This window comes from Triticum urartu, chromosome 7, assembly GCF_003073215.2.
Source record: "Triticum urartu cultivar G1812 chromosome 7, Tu2.1, whole genome shotgun sequence".
Classification (NCBI taxonomy): domain Eukaryota; kingdom Viridiplantae; phylum Streptophyta; class Magnoliopsida; order Poales; family Poaceae; genus Triticum; species Triticum urartu.
Window position 1 is genome coordinate 692,754,048 of NC_053028.1, and position 25,894 is coordinate 692,779,941.

Genomic DNA, 25,894 nt, shown 5'->3' on the forward strand with positions numbered 1-25,894 from the left:
AGTTAGTCAGGTGTAATCTTAGCCAAAACTTGTGAAATTTTTCCTCCATGTGCGTTCTTTAATTTCCGTGCCAAAAATTATACGCCCTATATTTAGAAACAGAGAAAGTATAGTGTTGCAACACAAGTGTGAACATTTGCTCAACAAAAAAAAGTTGTCCTTGATGTACACAGGGTTGCTGTTGTACTATCTCAGTTACCGAGCAAGGCAAACTCAAACGCACCTAGAATTTTCCATCAGCAGCTATAAGGAGAAACGTGAGACAAGATAAGATATTTTCAAAGCACAAACGTTGTGCATAAGTTGCCTGCCGAGCCCTCCCAGTCCTATATAAGAACCCCCATGGCCGATGAGGAGAGGAAGTGAGGTGCGGCCAGAAGAAACTTCGCTCAGAGTTGTTCGCTCATGTTTGTCGTTCTAACCAAGTAACCATGGCCACCACTGTGGCGAGACTCCTGCTCGTGGTGACCATGGTTTTCCTCCTCGCCACGCCCATGGCGAGTGGCGGCAACATCACAGTGTCGTTCGCCTCGGAGGAGGTCACGTCGGAGGAGGCCCTCCTCTCTCTGTACGAGCGGTGGGCGCAGCACTTCGGGAAGATTCTCCCAAGAGGAGGAGCACGCGGCAGCACCCGCTTCGCCGTCTTCGCGCAGAGTGTCCGGCTCGCGCACCAGCGCGGCCCGGGCAAACTGAAGCTCAACGAGTTCGCTGACACCGCCCTCAGCAATGACTACGGCAGCCGCTGCTACATTCCGATGGCGCAAGCCGTCGTCCAGGAGGGCCAGCGGAGAAAATACCCAGATCCGCCGGCGTCCGTGGACTGGCGCACCGCGGGCGCCGTGACGCCGGTGAGGGATCAAGGGACGCACTGTGGAAGCTGCTGGGCTTTTGCAACCGCATCAGCCATCGAGGGCCTTTACAAGATCGAGCACGGGGACCTGATCCCGCTATCGCCCCAGCAGCTCGTCGACTGCGACGGCAGCAACAGGCACTGTAGAGGCGGCACCCCGGCCAAGGCATTCCAAACCATTAAGCTTGGTGATGGCATCGCGCGATGGGCGGACTATCCGTACAAAGGTGTTATGGGCTGGTGCTACCCGGCCCGCAAAGGCGTGGGCATCAGGGGCTGGGAGCGTGTGGAGCCACGGGACGAGATTGCGCTCATGTGGGCGGTGTTCAAGCGCCCCGTCACGGTAGGGGTTGACGCCAACAGCACGGCCTTTATACAATACCGCGGTGGCCTATTCGACGGGCCCTGCAATACCACTCTCGGACACGCCATGACCCTGGTTGGGTATGGTACTACCGGACACAGCGACCCTTACGGCGAGCCGGAGGGAGTCGACTTTTGGCTCCTAAAAAATACCTGGTCCACGGCGTGGGGTGAAGCTGGCTATATGCGGCTCCGACGCGGTGCCGAAGCCAAAGGTGGGGTCTGCGGGGTAATGCTCGAGGCCACCTATCCGATCCATTCCTATGCACTATTTTAATTATAAAGGAAACAATGTGCCTTTATATGAGCTTTAACTAAATAACTACTACTCCTCAGTCCCATAATATAAGAGCGTTTATGACATTAATGCATTGACAAAAACGCTCTTATATTATAGGAGGAAGGGAGTAGTACAGTTAGTGATGAAATGAAATAAATTAAAGCAAGCCACTCATTGGTTGTACGCAGGGGCAGAATATAAGTTGGTAGCCAGAGATTTCAGTGGGGAGACCGATCTCGTTCGCGCGAACGGTAGCATGAGCGACGTCGGATTCCATGAGATCATGCGCTCCTCTATCCTTGTTTCTTTCCTGCATTGTTCTCTTCTCCACCCCTCGTTATTATCCCTAAGCCACCACTTCTTTATTCTACGTCTTTCACTACGCGCTGCTCCCTGTCATTGCAAGCGCTCCATATTCCTCGATCTCTGCCATAACTCACCTTCTCTTCCTTCACCAGCATGAGCCGTGAGGCACATGGGTGCGGCACTGCTACGGTAAACATACCACCGTTGCTTGCTGATAGGGCGAGCGACCACATGCGAAGAAAACGACAACACACACCAACGCCTCCTTCTGCCCTCTCCCTTCCGACCCACGACATGATGTAATGGCACGGGCGAGGTGACGATGCCCACGACGGTTTTTGCACACAGGTGCTACGATGGCAGCAGATCGTTTGCGATGACCTGAGGAACTCAGGCGAGGGGCGCGGCAAGCTTCGAGCGGCACCCGCCGACGAAATGTTCTGTGAGCACGTGACGGCATAGCATGGGGGGCGTTGTCAGAGGGGATGCACAACATGACTCTTCAAGTGGAGACACGAGAGAGCTGGATGGTGTCTATGGCGGGGGGAGGAGGCACGCACGAGGTACCGGTTTGCAGCTCTAACGGCGAGCATGTGCTACTCGGTAGGAGGAAGTGGTTGAAGACCAAGACTAGTAACATAACCCACGGGGTTGAACGGCCAGCGTAGTGCCAATCCAACGGCACAAAGCGTGGGGATCTGGCCTTCTAGCCGGTAGAAAAAGTGTTTGTCGAGCACCCGACAACTAGAACTTGGGAACCTGTCCTTTGCCTTGAGGGTGTGGGCCAAGTACCCTAAGCTGAGAGCTGAATTCAGCACACGTTTTGCCAAGTTTCAACTGGTTTTTGCCGAGTTTTTTGTGCACTTTGAAAATACAATAATTGTAATAGTGACCAAAGGCACAACCTCGGTGATGTGGCTTGTCGGTGAGTGCGCCGCGGTGCTGCTAATATGTCCTCTGGACCGGTGATTTGAGGAAACGATGAAACAAGACGAGCTAAGCGCTTTTAGGTTTGGGAACATCACATGATGGGAAAGAGAATGATTTACCCTTTTAATTTAATGAAAAGGTCTATTTTAATTTTCACTACTAATTTGTGTCAAATTGTGTAAAAATTTCCACACTCGATATACGCCAGGTGAGGCCAACATGGATGCACACATGTGCATCTTTAGAACCAAATTACCAACCTCCAGGGTTGGTGCTTTTTTCGTTTTATTCCCCTAGCGAAAAACCTAGGGTTTCTCTGTCCTCCGACGGCGAGCCGTCGAGAGTCTCGATTGTGGCCGCGACGATCCCCGGAATCCCTTCGCTAAGGGGGTAATTGGCTTACCTTCCCGTGGCAAGGGGTCTAGGCTTTCTTCGGTTAAGGACTTTTGCGATCGGATAGATGGCGAGTGGTTCGTGTAGCAAGCAGGGGAAGGAGCAGATCGAAGACCTGCTGGGGCGCCTGAATCTGCATGAGCAGGAAGAAGGTTCGTTTGTCTGGAGGAGATCGTCGAGCCGCCAGTGGCGGCAAAGTGGGTAGCAATAGCCAGGGTACACGCCACACGTGGGTTCAGTCCTACGGCGCTATATTCTGATATGCGTTCTACATGGAATCCGGCAAAGGAGGTTGTGTGGAGAAAAATTGATGACAATTTGTTTACAGTGCAGTTTGGGTGTTTAGGTGATTGGAACAAGGCCATGAACTTAGGGCCATGGTTATTCAGAAATCAGGGAGTCATAATGGGGGAATACGATGGTTTCGAAGATCCTGGAGCGGTGGTTCTGAACAAGCTTGCAGTTTGGGCGCGAGTGTTGCGCCTCCCTGATAATTTTTTGCATGAAAAAGTTATCAAAGGCATGTGTCGCCCGATGGGGGAGAGTACAGAAGTCCAGATTAAGTTGCCAGCTGGGTATATCGGTGAGTTCGTCCGAGTACGAGCAAAGAAAGATAGATGTAACGAAGAAACTTGTAAGGTTCGTCTCCATCACAAAAGATCTGAAGCAAGTTTGGTATCAGGTTCAGTATGAGAAACTGCCAACGTTCTGCGGGCATTGCGGTCTTTTGGGGCACTGGCACGAGGAGTGCGGGACTGGGGAGCACCATGAATCAAAATTGGACTGGGGGGATTTTATTTTAGCAGATGGAGGAACCGGCAGAGGAAGGGGAAGAGGAACCAGATCCTCGGGTGATGGCCGTGCTCCCTTTATGGGGAGGGGTCATGGACGTGGAGGACGTGGACCTGCAGATGATGTAAACCGGTCTGGACCCTGGAGACATAACTATGTTCCCCCACACCAATAGGGTCAGACAGGAAATGATGAGGATATTGATATGTTGGAGAAGGACCCTAGCAGCAGGAAAAGGCTTATGTTTGCTGGGCAAAATTCTGATGGTTCTACAAGTACTGAGCCCTCTGGGAAGGTGGCTGCCATTGTTGGGCAGCTGCAGTTGGGGGAGTGTGTAAAAACGCCTGGTGGGACAGGGGAGCATACCCCTGGTAAATATCAGCTGCACAAACGTACAAGTATAAATGGTGAGGACCATAATAACCTGATATCGGCGGTCTCCGAGGTGGAGACTGACCGGACGCAATGAGGATCCTTAGTTGGAACTGTCGTGGTCTGCAACAGGCCGCGGCGATTAGGTCTCTTTTGCATGTTCAGAAGTGCAGGAGTCCTGACGTAATGTTCTTGATGGAAACACATCTTGATGAATATCCTGCTGAATGTTTACGTCGAAGGTTGAAAATGGATCACAAGTATGTTGTTAGAAGTGATGGACGGAGTGGAGGTTTGATTTTGTATTGGAAAAAGGAAGTACCGGTCTCTTTGAGAAACAAAACTAAGGATCTTATTGATGTCTTTATTGGTAGTGGAGCAGATAACTTTTGGAGGTTTACAGGGGTGTACGGCGAGCCGAAATGGGCGGATAAGCATCTGACTTGGCAATGTCTAAGAGAGCTGAAAGCAGTTTGTGACATGCCCTGGGTTGTAATCGGAGACATGAATGATATAATGTTTTCTTTTGAGAAGGAAGGGGGCAATGCAAGACCAAGTAACTTTATGACAGCGTTCAGAGATGCTGTTGAAGAGTGTGGCCTCTCTGACTGAGGCTACTATGGGGATAAGTTCACTTGGCATAGAGGACTTATTAGGGAGCGCTTGGACCGAGCTATCTCTAATGAAGCCTGGAACATTATGTTTCCGCAAGCAAGAGTTGAACACTTGGAGTATCATAAGTCTGATCATAGGCCAATTCTGTTGCATTTGGCTGAGGAGGAAGTTCATGTATATACTGGACCGGGTGTGCTTCGTTTCGAAGCCAGGTGGTTGAAAGAGGCGAACTTCAGGAATGTCGTAGAAGAGGTTTGGCAAGGACTAGATCCCAATAATCTGAATATGGGCCTAGCAGAAAAATTGGCCCAAGTTCATAAAGCTTTGCATCATTGGGACAAAACCGTGCTGCGAAATAGTTCCAAGAAATTGAAGAATGTACAGAGGGAAATTGAGGCTGTTAGTCGAGAATCACTTACACCAGAAAATGTTGCCCGACAGAAGGTGTTAGCAGAAGAATTGGAGCAACTCCTAGAGCAGGGGGAATTGTTTTGGGCACAGAGGAGCAGGATTAATTGGCTCAAATATGGAGACAAAAATACAGCGTATTTTCATAACTTCGCTACTGCTCGTAGGCTGAAGAATCGGATAAAAAAACTGAAGGATGATCAGGGTATTTGGAGGGAAGGTACTGCGTACTTAAATCCTTTGATTTCTGAGTATTTTGCGGGCCTTTTCTCTATAGAGATAGAGGAACCTAACCCTGCTTTGTTGGTCAAAGTTATCCCGAGAGTCACCTCGGCTATGAATGATGAGCTGTTGAAACCATATACAATAGAAAAAGTTACAAAAGCTTTGTTCTCTATTGGTGATTTGAAGGCACCAGGAACAGATGGCCTCCATGCTATTTTTTTCAAAAAGTGTTGGCCCATTCTTGGTGATGCTCTTACTGTGGAAGTTCTTGATGCTATCAACAATAAAAAAATTCCTGAAGGGTGGAATGATACAGTAATAGTGCTTATCCCTAAGATTGATGTGCCTGAGATGATTTCCCAGTACAGGCCCATTAGTCTCTGTAATGTACTGTATAAAATTATATCCAAAATGATAACTGCTAGACTGAAGTACTTTCTTGATGAGATTATTTCGCCAGTTCAGAGTGCCTTCGTGCCAGGCAGATTGATAACAGACAATATTTTGTTGGCATATGAAAGTCTCCATACCATCAAGAACAAAAAGAAAGCAAAGGTTAGATATTGTGCAGTCAAGCTTGACATGCACAAGGCCTATGACCGTGTTGAGTGGAAATTCCTGGAAAAAAATGATGCTTCAACTTGGTTTTCATCTTGAGATAGTACAGTTGTTGATGGCTTGTGTCACTTCTGTACATTACAGAGTGAGGTATAATGATCAGGAGACTGCAGGGTTCACTCCGACTAGGGGACTCCGCCAGGGGGACCCATTATCACCATATTTATTCTTAATTTGTGCAGAAGGTTTATCTAGTTTATTGGCTCAACAAGAGGAGGTTCGTGGCATAGAAGGTGTTAGGGTGTGCAGAAATGCACCATCAGTGTCTCATTTACTTTTTGCTGATGATTCCCTTATACTTATGAAAGCAGATTTAATTAATGCAACCTCGTTGAGACAGGTCCTGGATGAGTATTGTGCAAGTTCTGGACAACTGGTGAGTGAAGGGAAATGCAGTACTTTTTTCAGTCCTAATGTGGACGTTGATGTAAAAGCCTAGGTTTGTGCTGAACTTAATATCATGACAGAAGCTCTATCAGACAGGCACCTGGGTCTTCCTGCAATGGTTGGACTTGACAAAAGCGAGAGCTTTAAGTACCTGGTGGAGAGGATTGTTAACAGAGTAAAAGGATGGAAGGAAAAGATCTTATCCAAGGGAGGTAAAGAAATTTTGTTAAAAGCCATTATCTAGTCTATACCTCTTTTTGCAATGGCTGTTTTCAAGATACCCAAGAAAGTTTGTAAGGAGATTACGGATACCATGTCAGCTTTCTGGTGGGGTGATACTGAAGAACAAAGAAAAATGCATTGTTTCGCCTGGTGGAGAATGTGTCTCCCAAAGATTAAAGGTGGAATGGGGTTTAGAGATTTGCATTCGTTTAATTTGGCTATGCTTGCAAAACAAAGTTGGAGATTGATTACCCACCCAAATACTTTGTGTGCTCAAGTATTGAGAGCGAAATACTATCCCGACGGGAATGTATTAAAAGCAGGACCGAAGAAGGGGTCTTTGTTTTCTTGGCAAAGTATCTTTGCAGGTCTCCAATCATTTAGGAGAGGACATATATGGAGAGTAGGCTCAGGTGCAAACATAAACATATGGGAGGATCACTGGATCCCAGAAAGCCCAACGAGGAAGATCATAACTAGGAGGGGAAATGTTTTGTTGCGGACGGTGGACGAGCTAATTGATCCTATCACTGGATGGTGGGACAAGGATCTATTGAGGTCCATTTTCATGCCTCCTGACGTGGAAAGAATCCTGAGAATTCCACTTTCTGACTCAGTTCTGGAGGACTTTGTAGCCTGGAATGTGACGAAGTCACATATGTTCACTGTACGATCTACGTACTATATTGAGTGGGAGCATCAGTTTGGCTCTAGAGCAAGGAATGATATTGCAGAGATGTCCAGAACGAATCCGGTGTGGGAGATCCATTGGAAAATGCAAGTGCCTAGCAAAGTAAAAAATTTCATCTGGCGTGCTTTACATGGAATAGTGCCAGGGATGAGCATTTTGAGAAATAGACATATCAAAGTTAACCCTCCGTGCCCAGTTTGTAAAGCAGGGCCAGAAGATATCAGGCACCTGATTTTTACATGTGCGCGAGCAAAGGAGATATGGGCTAAACTTGGCCTACATGAGGAGATTGAGAAGGCTTTAGTTATGGATCGATCTGGGTCTGTGGTTCTTTAGGAAATTCTTCGATGCCCACTGAAGAAATCCCCAGTCCTTGGTCAATTGGGATTCCAAGAGACAGTGGCCGTCGGTGCCTGGTATATATGGTATCAACGGAGGGAAGTAGTTAAAGGTGGAAAAGTTAGTACTGCTGTCAAAATTGCTTTCGCAATTCAAGCTATAACGATCAATCATGCATCATCTACTGTCAACACTGAATCGGGAGCAAAATGGGAAAGGCCCCCGCTAGGATATTACAAACTGAACACCGATGCAAGCTATTTTGATGATGGTTCTGGCGCGGTAGCTTCTGTACTCCGAGACTGGAGCGGTGTAGCAATTGCAGGAGGTACAGAGATTATCCAGCATGTCATGAACGCACAAGTTGCAGAAGCGCTAGCAGTGAAGCGGGGACAAGCTTCTTTTTGACAGAGGCTGCTCCAAAGTGGTGGTGGAATCGGATTGCCTTGAGCTCGTGAACGCTTGCAATGGGTATTCAGAGATTTGGAGCCCATTTGCTCCCGTGCTAGCAGATTGCTTTGAGTTAGCGCATGGGATTCCATCTATTTCTTTTAGGCATTGTAAGAGGGAAGCCAACAAGCTGGCACACTTTCTAGCTAGGTACTGCTATCAGCAAGGTCTTTTGTATGAATGGGACGATGAGGCCCCAAAATTCTTCTTACCGCATGTTCTCCATGATGTAACCTTGCCACGAGATGAATAAAATGACATGAGGCTTTTCCCTTCAAAAAAAACATGGATGCACACATGTAAAATAGATGGTTACATAGAAAATTAGACTACATGTATAAATAAGAGAAAGGAAATTTATGCCAAGGCCAATTCGTTATGTATAATATAAAACGCGTACAAACAATCCATTATTGACACGTGCATATTTAACCTAACATGGGAGATTACATAGAATATAAAATGCATACAACAAATCCATCATTGACATGTGCATATTGACTCCAACATGGGTGCACACATGTAAAAACACATGGTTACATAGAAATTAGACTGCGTGTATAAATAAGAAGAGAAGGAAAACTTATGCAAAGGCGTATTCGGAATACCACAATTTTTTCAGATTTTTTTTAAACCAAAAAAAAATATGAATTTTGAATTTTTCAAAACGTCCGGCGTCCATGAAGAACGAGCTACAAAATGTTGTTCTCCCTTATAGCTAACCTTATTATATGAGTGACTATAAGTGGTGACTATATTCCAAAGCAGGCCAACCGGACAGATGCAATGCCTTTGAAACGCATAGTGGCCATACGAAAACAGTCGAAGCCAGGACCAACGGACACAAGTAGGTGGGTAGGGAAATATATAGCAAATCTAATAATATATAGAAAATATAATAAAACCTGTGGGAAGGGCGGATGAAACGCTCGGCATGACGCGGTCTGTGTGGCAGGAAAGAGAACCTTAGGTTCTAGTATTGGATGCGCTAGAGATGTGTGAACTCTCAGACTTGGGGTTCTCAGGGCTGCCCTTCACTTATGATAACAAACAAGCAGGGAGGCGCAATGTCAGAGTCCGTCTCGACCGTGCGGTGGCGGATAGCTGCTGGCGGGACCTCTTTTTTGAGGCACGACTGGTGCACCACGTTAGTCCTTGTTCTGACCATTGCCCAATAGTGCTCTAGTGTGAACGAGAGACGGTGCAGCGACCGAAAGTGTGGCAGCGGCGATACGAGATCATGTGGGAACGAGATATTAGTCTACCCGAGAGAATCAGAGGAGCATGGGAGAAGGCCGGGCGTAAAGTCCATCTTGGTGATGTGCGAAGAGGGTTGTGTGAGTTGATGGCTGAATTACACCATTGGAGCAAAGCAAAGTTTGGTAGTGTGGTCCGTGACTTAGAACAGTCCAGATCAAGATTGGAGGAACTCATGAGAATGAATGCTGATCGGAATGAGATACGGGAAGTGCAGGACCATATGAACGAGCTGCTGTACCGGGAGGAACTAATGTGGCTGCAAAGGTCACGTGTGGATTGGTTGCGGGATGGAGACCGGAACACAAAGTTTTTTCATCAAAGGGCTGTTTGGAGAGCTAGAAGAAATAAGGTAAAATTCTTGCTTGATGACTCAGGCAACCGGTTTGAAAAGCATGAGGAAATGGGAGGATTGGTTGATACTTTTTTTCAAACTTTGTTCACGTGTGATGAAAGCCTTGTCCAGGAGCCCCTTGTACAACTCTTTATGCCAAAAGTCACACCGATGATGAATGATATGCTTTGCGCTGAATTCTCTGACAAGGAAATATCTGATAGTCTCTTCCAAATTGGACCGCTTAAGGCACCAGGTATGGATGGATTCCCGGCAAGATTTTTTCAGAGAAACTGGCTAACTTTAAAGGAAGATGTCATTCATGCAGTAAAGGAGTTCTTCCGTACAGGGGTGATGCCGGAAGGGGTCAACGATAAAGTAATTGTTCTTATTCCGAAGGTAAATGACCCAACGAAGGTGACAGATTTTAGGCCTATAAGCCTATGCAATGTCATTTATAAAATTGTTGCAAACTGCTTGGTTAACAGATTGAGACCTATCCTAGATGACATCATTTCTCCTCAGCAAAGTGCATTTGTCCCTGGAAGGTTGATAACAGATAATGCCTTGCTAGCCTTTGAATGCCTTCATTTTATGCAGCATGAAAAGAAAGTGGATAGTAGTTATTGTGCATATAAGTTGGATTTATCTAAAGCCTATGACATAGTGGATTGGGTTTTCCTGGAGCAATCGATGCTGAAGTTGGGCTTCGCTCGCCAGTGGGTACAGTGGATTATGACATGTGTGACCTCGGTGAGATATTCCGTGAAATTTAATGGAGCCATCTTAGATTCGTTTGCACCGTCGCGAGGGCTTCGGCAAGGTGACCCGCTATCTCCATTTCTGTTTCTTTTTGTCGCTGATGGTTTATCTGCTCTTCTCAGACAAGGCATTGAAAACCAGAGTCTCCAAGCTTTAAAGATCTGTCCCAGAGCTCCAGCCATATCCCACTTGTTGTTTGCAGATGATACGTTGCTATTCTTTAAGGCAAACCGAGAACAAGCTCAATACATAAAAATGGTGATCGAAAGATACGCCCAAGCAACTGGACAACTCATCAACCCGCTGAAGTGTTCCATTCAATTTGGAGACGCTTGCCCTCCTGATATTCAGCTAGCAATCAGGAAGGAACTTCATGTTACAAATTCCGAATTTGAGGGGAAGTACCTTGGATTACCAACCCCGGACGGAAGAATGCACAAGGGTAAGTTCCAGATGTTGCAAGCAAGTCTCACGAAGAGAATCATGGAATGGGGGGACACCCTTTCCCAAGCCGCTATAGAGACAATGATCAAGGCTGTACTGCAAGCCATACCAACATATATCATGGGTGTGTTCAAACTTCCAGCCTCTGTTTGTGATGATCTCACAAGACTGGTAAGGAACTTTTGGTGGGGCTCAAGAGATGGGGAAAGGAAAACACATTGGAAATCATGGGAGAAAATCATACAACCAAAAGGTAGAGGAGGCCTTGGTTTTCGTGACTTCAGGGTCTTCAACCAAGCTTTACTAGCTCGCCAAGCATGGCGACTGTTAACAAGACCGGAATCTCTGTGTGCCACAGTTTTAAAAGCTAAATACTATCCTAATGGCTCCCTAGTGGACACTGTTTTTTCAGTGAACTCCTCGCCAACTTGGCATGCAATTCAGCATGGTTTGGACCTGCTGAAACAAGGGATAGTTTGGCGTGTGGGCAATGGCGAAAAGGTGCGGATATGGCGTGATCCATGGCTTCCAAGACCGCCTACCTACCGGCCGATTATGGGGCGTGGTACGTGTCGTCTACACCGTGTCAGTGAGCTGCTAGATGGACATGGTCGCTGGGTTCCACAGCTAATTCAGCGGCATTTCCACCCCATAGACGCTGCATGCATCCTCAAGATCAAGGCTTCGCCGCAGCAAGAGGACGACGTCCTGGCATGGGCCCCGGACCCCCGCGGCGTTTTCTCTGTTCGCAGCGCGTACCACCTCGGCATCGACTTGTCTACAAGCACCACCATGGGTGCAACAAGCAGGGCACCGGACGGCACTCGTGCCGTCTGGAAGGCAGTGTGGGGGTGCCCTGCCCCCCCGAAGGTACGCATATTTGTGTGGCGTCTAATTACAAACTCCCTAGCAACGATGGAAAACAAAGCAAAAAGAAATCTAGAGGTCACTAATATTTGTAAACTTTGTGGCATGGAATCCGAGGATACATACCACGCAATGTGTAGGTGCCCACTCGCTAGGATGCTCTGGGAGGCGATGGCAAGCACGGAGCATATGCCACGCCTGGAGGATATCATCAATTCTGGACCGGAGTGGGCTCTCCATCTGATGAATCAGTGCACGGAGGAGCAGCAGCTGCCGGTGGTTATGACTTTTTGGAGAAGCTGGCACGTCCGCAATGAAATTGTTCATAACAAACCAACCCCATCAATCCAGGCATCTTGCAGATTTCTGGGTAGCTATATGGAGAGTTTGCGTTGCATCGAACAACACCCACATGAGGATATGACCAAAGGGAAGATGGTGGTCAAGGAGCAGTGCAGTAACATTCATGTGAGGAGGCCGACCACTTATACTGAATGTAACAGGCAACCTGAGCAATGGACTAAGCCACCTGTTGGTTGGGCAAAACTGAATGTCGACGGTGCATGGCGCGAGTCCGAGGGATCCAGAGGTGCAGGGATGATTCTACGAGATAGCACAGGCACCATCATCTTTGCTTCTTGCAGGTTACTAACGACCTGTGGGAGCGCTCTGGAGGCCGAAGTAGCAGCGTGCATGGAGGGAATCGCACTTACCCTCGAGTGGTCTACGCTGCCGTTCATTCTGGAAACGGATAGCAGTATTGCAGCCAACATGATTGCAGATTCTGAGCAAAATAGATCCCCTGTAGCTGCATTAGTTGGTGAAGCTAAGAGACTACTTGGGCTTGGCCGTGAGCATGTGATATCACTTGTGAGTTGGAGTAGAAATAAAGCTAGCCATTCCCTAGCTCAGATGGGGATTTCTGTTACCTCGTACTGCTGTTTGGCTTCGCCATGGACCTGATGAAATTGGCACCATCTGCCAACAGGATTGTAATGATCTCCATTGATTAATACAATCCTTTTTTTCGCAAAAAAAAGGTTCTAGTATTAGATAGTACAGATAGAGAAGTTTTACCTCTATATAGGGCCATGGTGTATCACGTTAGCTATCAAGCGGAACATTTGCTCAACCAAAAAACACAAAAACAAATTTAACCTTGATTTACACAGGGTTGCTTTCATATTATCTCAGTTACTAGAGTAAGGCAAACTAAAGCACCTCGAATTTTACATCAAAAGGTTCGTCCATAGTGTAGCCATTGAAGAAGTAAGACGCATGTAAATGTCAAGGTTCTATATTAAAAGGTTTTCAACAAGAAAAAACAGAGTGTGCCACTTCAAATTAAAATGGTACTTGTTGTATCCTTTTAAGCAGCCCATTCTCCCATGTAAGCATGGAACATGAAGAACGTAGTAGTGCACACCTAGGGTCCCTTTGTCAAAATACTTCCATCTTGCTGTTGGCACAAAGGGATTTTTTTTTTTGCAAGGAAACTTACAATCTATTCATCAACTATCAATGTAGTACCAAAAAAACACAACGTAGAAATGTATGTATGTTACATGCATGGATGCACATAATACCTTCACCATGGCTGTCTTTTTCTGGTTTTTTTTACCATGTTGTCCTTTTCTCATTCAGAGAGAAGATTGAATAGCTGGGAAAAAAGGTTAGTGTGTAACCGTTAGGCATGACATGATGGGGTTGCTGGTGATGTAGGCCATTGAGGCTTCTAAGTTCTAACACAAGCTGTGCTCATCAGTGCCTTGGAACATGTACAAATTGAGCAGTAGTTAATTTAACAATAGCTTGCTCAATTGGTTGATGATTCAGCGTACTTAACATACAACGATGCTCCCTTCTCACATGATGGCTTTCTGGTCATAGTAGATGTGGTACCCCCTTTTGGATACAATGTATCACCACTGTATCCAGACGGAAGGTGGCGTACACCAGCCCCGGAAAGCAATCCGGCACATGATTTCAAAATCCATGGGTAATAGTGTAAGAGCCATTCGGCAAAGTAATGCTTTATTGATCTATACGCTTCACATCGTCGACTTGTAGAGTTTCAAGAGTCAACATTGTGTTAAGGTCAGAATGGTCCGAGTAGTCGTGGTGATTACTTCAGAGATGACTACAGCGGAAACTTCTACAATGGTAGTGGCATGATCCTAGAGCAGCTCCATTTCACCCGGATCTGACTGGGCTACCCTCTCGCCTAGTGACGTGCCGACTATGTCTCCTTAATTCCTTCATACCATTTTTTTTCTCTTTCATACCCGGCCACAATAAAAGTCATGAGTATGTTTGAATGCACCCGAGTAACACTCCGAGTTACTCAAGCATGAAACTGCTCCAAAACCAACAATCATCCACAACCACTTGGTACACACTTCTACCAAGTCTTCTACAGAGATACAACAGTACCAACCACAAAGCTTAACTACAATTAATTAGTGCAACTACGGTAAGCTTAACGCCCGTCCACCGATATGATCATTCAACGCTTTGATCACCAACTCAAGATGATGACTGCTAAACTAAAGTCATTCCCAAAAAGGTGATCACTTAGTCTAAAGTTATTCCCCCAAATATTTCCAACTTTATTATAGTTAAGATTTACATTGTTTTCCAGTTATTCGAGTGTGATTTTCTGTAGCTCGGGCTACATGGTACCCCTTATCTTTGCCATCGATTTATGCATCGTGATCCGTGTAGACGCATTTGTCTTATTTGTTTCTCTCAAATGACACAGCATATAAACTTCAAATTTTGCAGAATGACAATACATTCTAACTACAATCTGGAAAAAAAACTTTCAGATTTTTTCATGCATTTTAAATACTTCAAATAATATTTTTAGTCAAACAAAATCTCATTTTGTATATTTATATTAGACCAAAAAATATGAATGTTATCTGCAAAGTTTGAAGTTCATATGTTGTTTCATTTTAGAGAAACAAAAAAGAGAAATCTTTTTGTTGTAATTTAGTTGGAGAGTACGGATCTCAAAGAAAGGCTGGAGGGTTTAGGTTAAGAGGTTCCATCTAGCCTGAGCTACAAAGGAACGTTGCGATAATAATATCAAGTACACCCCCTCTCCCTAAATTCAGATGTAACTTTTCGAGTAGATGATTTTTCATATTAAAAACTTTTTCATCCGTGTTAGTATGCAAAAGTTATGCCCATTTTTACAAATTTCAGAAAGATTTTGCAAATAAAGTCAAAATTCACATTTGCAAATTTTCCCAACAACTAGACCACATATCACATGGGAAACTTATTTTCTTTTATTTTTTTGACATTTCCATCATTTTCTTTTATTTTTTTAAAAACTGAAAAGGCGATCCGGGGGAGTGGGGGGTAGAGTTTGAAAATGGGATCTTTAGTACCGGTCGTGCACGAACCGGGACTAAAGGAAAAGTCCCGGGACCGGTGATATAGCTAGCCGGTTCGTGCCACGAACCGGGACTAAAGGGCCCAGGTGAACCGGGACTAATGCCTTAGCCGTACGAACCGGGATAAATGCTCACATTAGTCCCGGTTCGTGATTGAACCGGGACTAATGTGAAAACTGCCCCGTGACCGTAGCCCTGTTTTCTACTAGTGAAACGCACCTCGAATTTTACATCAAAAGGTTCGTCCATAGTGTAGCCATTGAAGAAGTAAGACACATGTAAATGTCAAGATTCTATATTAAAAGGTTTTCAACAAGAAAAAACAGAGTGTGCCACTTCAAATTAAAATGGTACTTGTTGTATCCTTTTAAGCAGCCCATTCTCCCATGTAAGCATGGAACATGAAGAACGTACTAGTGCACACCTAGGGTCCCTTTGTCAAAATACTTCCATCTTGTTGTTGGCACAAAGGGATTTTTTTTTGCAAGGAAGCTTACAATCTATTCATCAACTATCAATGTAGTACCAAAAAAAACACAACGTAGACACAAAGGGATTTTTTTTTGCAAGGAAGCTTACAATCTATTCATCAACTATCAATGTAGTACCAAAAAAAACACAACGTAGAAATGTATGTATGTTACATGCATGGATGCACATAATACCTTCACCATGGCTGTCTTTTTCTGTTTTTTTTACCATGTTGTCCTTTTCTCATTCAGAGAGAAGATTGAATAGCTGGGAAAAAAGGTTAGTGTGTAACCGTTAGGCATGACATGATGGGGTTGCTGGTGATGTAGGCCATTGAGGCTCAATTGGTTGATGATTCAGAGTACTTAACATACAACGATGATCCCTTCTCACATGATGGCTTTCTGGTCATAGTAGATGTGGTACCCCCTTTTGGATACAATGTATCACCACCGTATCCAGACGGAAGGTGGCGTACACCAGCCCCGGAAAGCAATCCGGCGCATGCTTTCAAAATCCATGGGTAATAGTGTAAGAGCCATTCGGCAAAGTAATGCTTTATTGATCTATACACTTCACATCGTCGACTTGTAGAGTTTCAAGACTCAACATTGTGTTAAGGTTAGAATGGTCCGAGTAGTCGTGGTGATTACTTCAGAGATGACTACAGCGGAAACTTCTACAATGGTAGTGGCATGATCCTAGCGCAGCTCCATTTCACCCGGATCTGACTGGGCTACCCTCTCGCCTAGTGACGTGCCGACTATGTCTCCTTAATTCCTTCATACCATTTTTTTTCTCTTTCATACCCGGCCACAATAAAAGTCATGAGTATGTTTGAATGCACCCGAGTAACACTCCGAGTTACTCAAGCATGAAACTGCTCCAAAACCAACAATCATCCACAACCACTTGGTACACACTTCTACCAAGTCTTCTACAGAGATACAACAGTACCAACCACAAAGCTTAACTAGCAATTAATTAGTGCAACTACGGTAAGCTTAACGCCCGTCCACCGATATGATCATTCAACGCTTTGATCACCAACTCAAGATGATGACTGCTAGATTAAAGTCATTCCCAAAAAGGTGATCACTCCACCGATATGATCATTCAACGCTTTGATCACCAACTCAAGATGATGACTGCTAGACTAAAGTCATTCCCAAAAAGGTGATCACTTAGTCTAAAGTTATTCCCCCAAATATTTCCAACTTTATTATAGTTAAGATTTACATTGTTTTCCAGTTATTCGGGTGTGATTTTCTATAGCTCAGGCTACATGGTACCCCTTATCTTTGCCATCCATTTATGCATCGTGATCCGTGCAGACGCATTTGTCTTATTTGTTTCTCTCAAACGACACAGCATATAAACTTCAAATTTTGCAGAATGACAATACATTCTAACTACAATCTGGAAAAAAAAACTTTCAGATTTTTTCATGCATTTTAAATACTTAAAATAATATTTTTAGTCAAACAAAATCTCATTTTGTATATTTATATCAGACCAAAAAATATGAATGTTTTTTCACACATTGATGTTCTAATGTTTGTTCGATCTGCAAAGTTTGAAGTTCATATGTTGTTTCATTTTAGAGAAACAAAAAAGAGAAATCTTTTTGTTGTAATTTAGTTGGAGAGTACGGATCTCAAAGAAAGGCTGGAGGGTTTAGGATAAGAGGTTCCATCTAGCCTGAGCTACAAAGGAACTTTACGATAATAATGTCAAGTACACCCCCTCTCCCTATATTATTTGGAAAAAAGGTGTTTCGCTTTGTCCCTCTAAAATCACCTCCTGCCTGGTCTTCCTCGCCGCCCACACGCACTGTCGGTCGAGTACCTTCAATACGGCGGCCTCCGTCAACCTGCAGGAGTTGGACCCTGTGGATGTCTCCCCGCACCAGCATGCCGGTGCTGCGGGGTCATCTAGCTAGCATGCTACCCGAGACGGTCAAGGCCCCAAAGTAGCAGCGTGGGAAGTAGTAGTACTGCTGCCTGCTGGTTAAAACGACCGTGTAGGTGTCCGGTGGCTTTGGATGGGCACTGCTCGGCAAAAGAGCCGAATCCGGCAAGCCACAAGCACGATGCAACTAAAGGCTTCAGATTGTAAGTGCAGTATAGCTGATTCGGGGTTCAGTTATGTATACTACACAGAAATTGAACCGCTACCATTTTTGAATGAGCTTACAATACTCAGAATGCATTGACGAAAATTAGAAGGGGCAAGTACCCATGTTGCGTACACAGCAACATCACTACATATGTGGAAATCATGTAGTAACAGGCCGTACCGAGACTGTCAACAAATTGAGCAAGAGCTGCAGCATCTCCCATCGTACTTGTCCTGCAGCGTGTCGTAGCTGTTTTTCAGTTCCCTCTTCTCCTCTCTGGTCTTTCTTTCTTTACGCACCAGCTTCTCATTGTCCTTCTTTAGTTCCCCATTGTCCTTCGCCAGCTCTTCGTTCCTCTTCTCCAGATTATCAATCCTCATAGTTTTCTTCTCATCTAGCTCCTTTGCCAACGCTCCTTTCTCCTCCACCAGCGTATTTTCCTTCTTTTTCAGATCTGCAATCTGTGTTCCCGTATATTTTTCCTTCCTCTTCAGCTCTGTGATACCCTTTCCCAGCTTTGTTTTCTCCTTCACCACTTCTTCTTTCTGCAAGTCGAGATTCCCTATCTTCTCCACTAGCTTTCCTTTCCTCAAGTCCAGCCTATCAATCTTTCTTCCCGTCTCTGTTTCCTTATTCTTCTGCTCTGTGATATCCTCTTCCACATTATCTTTCTCCATGGTCACTTTCCCGATGCGAGTCTGGTTGTCTTTAATTTTAACATTCTGTGCCCTAATCTTGTCCTCCAGGTCTTGGATAGTCCTCTTTAGATCTCCGTTGTCCTCCTCCACTTCCTCGCCCTTCGAGCTTTGGGCATTCGATGCCTTTGCCTTTGTGGTTTTCTTCTTGGTCCATTCCCCGGTGAGATACTGGGTGCCTTCAATATCATTCGATTTGTTAACCTTGTTTTTCGGTTCTTGCTCCACTGCTTTCTTGCCCTTCGAAGTTCGGCCATTCGATGCCTCTTCCTGCAACAAGAGAGTTGTCAGTACAACTATGTGATAGTGCACTACGGAAGAACGAGTACGAATATCTACAACTCTACCATTGTGTGTATTTGTGATGTGTGTGTGTGTGTGTCCTTGAACCTTTGCTTCCTGCTTTGATCAATGAAGCATGGCGGCCATCACTTATATAGCCGCAATCTGTAGGTCAATGTCCCGTCTTTGTAATATTCGCTGCGGTTTCCTAGCTACGCCCACTACTATTTTTCTAGATCAAAAGGCTCGTCGTCATGTTCCATTTCATAAGAAAGCAGCTCCACTTCCTTTTGCAGGTCATATTAGATGACAAAGCAATAACTAGGCAAGTTCGTCAATACATGCAAAATGGTGGATATGTATAATGTATGAATTTAGTACGTACTATGACATGATTAAAGGTTCAATAATGTCAGGAATTTAGTACTACACTCTACAGAACCGAAAACACTTTTTCACGCGCGTTCCTAGAAAAGTAGTAGTACCAAGTGGTGATGGGGAGTCCGAGAGAGAACGAAAGTGGAGGCTGCATGCGTGCATGCATGTGGAAGAGACATGAATGTCTCTGTCGCCTTCCGCACGCAGGAAGCAAACACGTGTCTCGGCTACGCGCATATAGCCATTAGAGCATCCTCACCGTCAAACCACTAGTGTCCGTCCGGGCCAGTCAGTTTGAATCAACACTTTCCCGTATTCGTCCCCGGACCGATCCGCAAATCGGAAGCAGGGGGCTTTCACTACCGGATTCGCCACCTATGCCGACGGCCAGGGCCGTCGCCATAGGCCATTTTCCGTCGGCATACATCTATGCCTACGTCTGCCGTCGGCATAGATCACGTCAGCGTAGTCTTGTCAGATCCTCGGCATAGTTTAGCCGTCGGCATAGGACCCTATGCCGATGGCTTTCGTCTGGCCGTCGGCATAGTTTAGCCGTCGGCAGTGATTTTCACCTGACATCAACGGACAGCGCTGTCAAAAGCGCTGACGAATCACGGGCCGCCGCGTGGCAGAGGTATGCCGACGGCTGTCGTCGGCATACCCCTGCCACGCGGCGGCCTCCGGTGACTCCTGGCAATAGGACTATGCCTACGGCATAGCCGTCGGCATAGATTTTCACTTATGCCGACGGCTTTGCCGTAGGCATACCCTGCCACATGGCAGGCCCTGGGCAGCCCTGGGCATATCTATGCCTACGGCAAAGTCGTCGGCATAGATCTGTGCTGTTTTCTTCCTGTTTTCTTTGTTTCAATTCATTTTGATAGCATTTCAAACCAGAAAATATGAGATTATGCAGAAATATGACAGTTCATCATCTAAACATACTCAAGTTCATCATCATCATCATTTAAACATACTCAAGTTCATCATCTAAAGATCATCATCGGCGAAAGTTCATGAACATATATAAGTAGTGCAAGACATGGAACATCATCATCGTCATCTAAAGAAATTAACAAGTAGGAACATGAAATGTATGGCACGACGGCCACATGTACGGGTATCATCATTGACATCAAGCAAGACCACCGCCGCCAAAACCACCACCGCTAAGACCACCGCCGCCAAAACCACCACCGCCAAGACCACCGCCGCCAAAACCACCACCGCCAAGACCACCTCCGCCAAAACCGCCACCGCCAAGACCACAACCACTCTACCAGATCGGAGTGACTGGGGTCGACGAAGCAGGAGTCGAGCCACCGGTCCCCTACATGTTTGAGAAAAGATTCTAACGGTAAATATGATATGATAGTGTTGAATGAACGAGAACTAGTTTGTCAGTAGTTAGGCAAATGCACTAACCGAACTACCACTGCCTAGTGCCACCCATTCATCGAACGTGGGCACGTGTGGGGGTTCTCCTGCAGGTAGTGGTGGGGGTCCCATTTGTGGTGGATCCGTGCGGTTACTCCAAGACGCCAACATAGCCTGGATGTTAGTTAAAGAAGCAAACTAGAAGGTCAGAAGGAATGAAGGTGCAAAAATTTAGGTCATTTTTAAGAGGGCAAAACTAACCGTCATCATCTGACGGTTGTAATCATCGTTTGCCTTCACTCGTTGCAAGTACTCCCGCACCTCGAGATTCATATGCTCGACAAAGGCCTTATATGTCTACATAATTTAGGTTGTTTCTAAGTGAGCAATGCTGAAAATAAACTAGGAATGTTAGAGAGAAAGAAGATAAAGGGGAAGTACTTATAGCATGCTGGCGGGTGATACGTCTCTGTTGTATCTACTTTTCCAAACACTTTTGCCCTTGTTTTGCACTCTAACTTGCATGATTTGAATGGAACTAATCCGGACTGACGTTGTTTTCAGCAGAATTGCCATGGTGTTATTTATGTGCAGAAACAAAAGTTCTCGGAATGACCTGAAACTCCACGGAGCATATTTTTGGAAATAATAAAAAATCCTGGCAAAAGATCAAGACCAGGGGGCCCACACCCTAGCCACGAGGGTGGGGGATGCGCCTGCCCCCCTGGGCGCGCCCCCTACCTCGTGGGCCCCCTGGAGCTCCTCCGACCTCGACTCCAACTCTATATATTCACTTTCGGAGAGAAAAAAAATCAGGGAAAAGGATTCATCGCGTTTTACGATACGAAGCCGCCGTCGAGCCCTAAAACCTCTCGGGAGGGATGATCTGGAGTCCGTTCAGGACTCCAGAGAGGGGAATCCGTCGCCGTCGTCATCATCAACCATCCTCCATCACCAATTTCATGATGCTCACCATCGTGCGTGAGTGATTCCATCGTAAGCTTGCTGGACGGTGATGGGTTGGATGAGATTTATCATGTAATCGAATTAGTTTTGTTAGGGTTTGATCCCTAGTATCAACTATGTTCTGAGATTGATGTTGCTATGACTTTGCTATGTTTAATGCTTGTCACTAGGGCCCGAATGCCATGATTTCATCAATATATGAGAGTTCTTGACCCTATCTTGCAAGTCTATAGTCACCTACTATGTGTTATGATCCGGCAACCTCGAAGTAACAATAATCGGGACCACTACCGGTGATGACAGTAGTTTGAGGAGTTCATGTATTCACTGTGTGTTAATGCTTTGGCCCGGTACTCTATTAAAAGGAGGCCTTAATATCCCTTAGTTTCCACTAGGACCCCGCTGCCACGGGAGGGTAGGAAAAAAGATGTCATGCAAGTTCTTTTCCATAAGCACGTATGACTATATTCAGAATACATGCCTACATTACATTGATGAATTGGAGCTAGTTCTGTGTCCCCCCTAAGTTATGACTATTACATGATGAACCGCATCCGGCATAATTCTCTATCACCGATCCATTGCCTACGAGCTTTGCATATATTGTTCTTCGCTTATTTACTTTTCCGTTGCTATTGTTACAATCCCTACAAAATACGAAAAACATTACTTTTGTTATCATTACCTTTTGCTACCGTTACCACTACTATCATATTACTTTGCTACTAAGTACGTTGCTGCCGATATTAAGTTTCCAGGTGTGGTTGAATTGACAACTCAGCTGCTAATACCTGAGAATATTCTTTGGCTCCCCTTGTGTTGAATCAATAAATTTGGGTTGAATACTCTACACTCGAAAACTGTTGCGATCCCCTATACTTGTGGGTTATCAAGACTATTTTCCGGCGCTTGATTTTGAGTCACTTGGGATTTATATCTGCTTATCGTTATGAAGAACTTGAAAGATCCAAGAACCAAGATTTATCCCTCAACTACGAGGGGAGGTAAGGAACTACCATCTAGCTCTGCACTTGATTCAGCTTCTGTTTTGAGTAAGTTTGCGACACCTAAACATGCTTCTGCTATTGATTCTGATATGTCGCATGTTATTGATGATGCCACTTCTGCTATGCATGATACTTGTGGTGAAACTACTTCTATGCCTGATACTACTGTGCCACTTGGTGAATTTCTTGATGAACAACTTGCTATGGCTAGAGAGAATGAAATTATTGAAACTGATAATATTGATGAAAGTAATGATGAAGACTCTCCCCTAATAAATATGAATTGCTTGTTGTTCCTAAGGGTTATGTTATGGATGAAGAAGCTACTAGAGCTATTTTAGCTTGCAATTGTAGATATGATCTAAAGAGGTTATTAGCTAAATGGAAGCAGCAATCCCTTAATGTTAGAATGAAGCCTGACCCTGCTTTTCTACTTCACCTATCTGTGTTACTGATAAGGATTATGAATTCTCTGTTGATCCTGATATAATTACTTTGGTTGAATCTGATCCTTTTTATGGCTATGAATCTGAAACTGTTGTGGCACATCTTACTAAGTTAAATGATATAGCCACCCTGTTCACTAATGATGAGAGAACTCGCTACTTTTATATCCTTAAAATGTTTCCGTTCTCATTAAAGGGTGATGCTAAGATATGGTTTAATTCTCTTGATCCTGGTTGTGTGCGTAGACCCAGGATATGATTTATTACTTCTCTGCTAAATATTTCCCTGCTCATGAGAAACAAGCTTCCTTAAGGGATATACATAATTTTGTGCAAATTGAAGAAGAGAGTCTCCCACAAGCTTGGGGGAGGCTTCTCCAATTACTTAATGCTTTGCCTGATCATCCTCTTAAGAAAAATGAAATACTTGATATCTTTTATAATGGACTAACCGATGCTTCCAAAGATTACCTGGATAGTTGTGCTGGTTCTGTTTTCAGGGAAAGAACACCAGATGAAGCTGAAATTCTATTAAATAATATGTTGACTAATGAAAATAATTGGATACTTCCTGAGCCTATTCCTAAACCAACTCTGAAGAAAAGAGGTATTCTATTTCTCAGTCCTGAAGATATGCAAGAGGCAAAGAAATCCATGGAAGAAAAGGGTATTAAAGCTGAAGATGTTAAGAATTTACCTCCTATTAAAGAAATACATGGTCTTAATTTACCGTCTATCGAAGAAATGCATAATTTTAATCCATCTCCTATTGAAGAAATACATGGTCTTAATAACCCGACACAGGTAGTAAAGGTAAATAGAGCTCTATAGATATGATAAAACTGAATTCCCATTTACTAAGTTCGCTAGCCCATGCATAGATGAGTTTGATAAATTTATGGTTAAGCAAGAAGACTTCAATGCCTATTTTGGTAGAGAATTAAAACGCAGTGCTGATATGCTTGAACACTTGGGTGATTATATGGCTAATGTCAAACGTGAACTTAAACTTATTAGTAAACATGCTTCTATGGTTACCACTCAAGTAGAACAAGTACCTAAAGCTAAAAATGATTTGCTCAATGAATTGAATAGTAAGAATAATGATTTTGCTGTTAGAGTGGCTACTAGAACTGGTAAAATGACTCAGGAACCTTTGTATCCCGAAGGCCACCCTAAGAGAATTGAGCAAGATTCTCAGAGAAATAATATAGATGCACCTAGTCCTTCTAAAAGGAAGAAAAAGAAAAATGATAGGACTTTGCATGCTTCTAGTGAACCTATTACTGAAACACCAGAGAATCCAAATGATATTTCTATTTCTGATGCTGAAACACAATCTGGTAATGAACTTGAAACTAGTGATAATGTTAATAATAATGTTCATGATGATGCCCAACCTAGCAATGATAATGATATAGAAATTGAACCTGATGTTGATCTTGATAACCCATAATCAAAGAATCAACGTTATGATAAGAGAGACTTTGTTGGTAGGAAACATGGTAAAGAAAGAGAACCATGGGTTCAGAAACCCATGCCTTTTCCTCCCAAACCATCCAAGAAAAAGGATGATGATGATTTTGAGCGCTTTGCTGAAATGATTAGACCTATCTTTTTGCGTATGCGATTAACTGATATGCTCAAAATGAATCCTTATTCTAAGTACATGAAAGAAATTGTCACTAATAAAAGAAAGATACCAGAAGCTGAAATTTCCACCATGCTTGATAATTACACTTTTAAAGGTTGAATACCAAAGAAACTTGGAGATCCAGGAGTACCCACTATACCATGCTTCACTAAAAGAAACTATGTTAAAACTGCTTTCTATGATCTTGGAGCCGGTGTTAGTGTTATGCCTCTCTCTTTATATCTTAGACTTGATTTGAATAAGTTGACACCTACTGAAATATCTTTGCAAATGGCTGATAAATCAACTGCTATACCTATCGGTATTTGTGAGGATGTGCCTGTTGTGGTTGCAAACGTTACTATTTTAACGGACTTTTTTATTCTTGATATTCCCGAGGACGATAGTATGTCTATTATTCTTGGAAGACCCTTTTTGAATACTGCAAGGGCTGTTATTGATTGCAACAAAGGCAATGTCACTTTTCATGTTAATGGCAGTGAGCATACGGTACACTTTCCAAGGAAACAACCTCAAGTCCACAGTATCAATTCTATTGGAAAAATTCCATCAATTATTTTTGGAGGTTTTGAATTTCCTCTTCCTACTGTCAAGAAAAAATATGATATTCTTATTGTTGGGGATGTACATATCCCCGTTGAGGTAAACTAGTGTTATGCGAAAATTCTCTGGTTCCATGTTATTCGGAATGAGTTTGTTAACAAGACTTGATCAACCTTGTTAGTGGATTCCTTTTGATAATCATGAGATGGATGAATTTAGAAAACACAACTCTCTGTACCCTCCTTTTACTTTCTGTTATTTATATTAAATAAAATAAAAATAATATTTTCTATCTGTTATCTGAATTATCCATGCAATATAAAAATACCCCGAAAATAAAAGTTCTCCAAATGCCCTGAAATTTAAATATGATTTTTTCTAGAATATTTGAGAATATTTGGCACTGAGAACACAGCAGGAGGAGCTGGCACCTGGCCACGAGGGTCACGGGCGCGCCCTACCCCCTGGGCGCGCCCCTGCCTCGTGAGCCAACGATGGCCCTCCTCCACTTATTCCTACACCCACACACTCCTTCTTCCTCCCACAAACACCATTATCCAGCTCAAAACCGAGTCCAAGCTCATTTTGCTTCCATTTCCGATCTCCTTGCTCAAGGCACCTCTCACAAAACTGCTTTGGGGGATTGT

The 25,894-nt window shown here is 44.2% G+C and overlaps 2 protein-coding genes across 2 annotated transcripts; one reads left to right on the top strand and one right to left on the bottom strand.

Annotated features, from left to right (window-relative positions):
- The first annotated feature begins 377 nt into the window (after positions 1-377).
- LOC125524634 (ervatamin-C-like) lies at positions 378-1,539 on the top strand. The gene has a single exon (XM_048689670.1). The coding sequence runs from the start codon at positions 432-434 to the stop codon at positions 1,488-1,490; it is 1,059 nt and encodes a 352-aa protein (XP_048545627.1). The 5' UTR covers positions 378-431; the 3' UTR covers positions 1,491-1,539.
- A 16,416-nt stretch (positions 1,540-17,955) lies between these two features.
- Positions 17,956-19,010, bottom strand: LOC125524582 (M-phase phosphoprotein 8-like). Its single transcript, XM_048689614.1, has 2 exons — positions 18,942-19,010; positions 17,956-18,864 (listed from the first exon to the last, which is right to left on the bottom strand). Exons 1-2 carry the CDS (start codon positions 18,942-18,944, stop codon positions 18,088-18,090), a joined length of 780 nt encoding a protein of 259 aa, XP_048545571.1. The 5' UTR covers positions 18,945-19,010; the 3' UTR covers positions 17,956-18,087.
- Between the last annotated feature and the right edge of the window lie 6,884 nt (positions 19,011-25,894).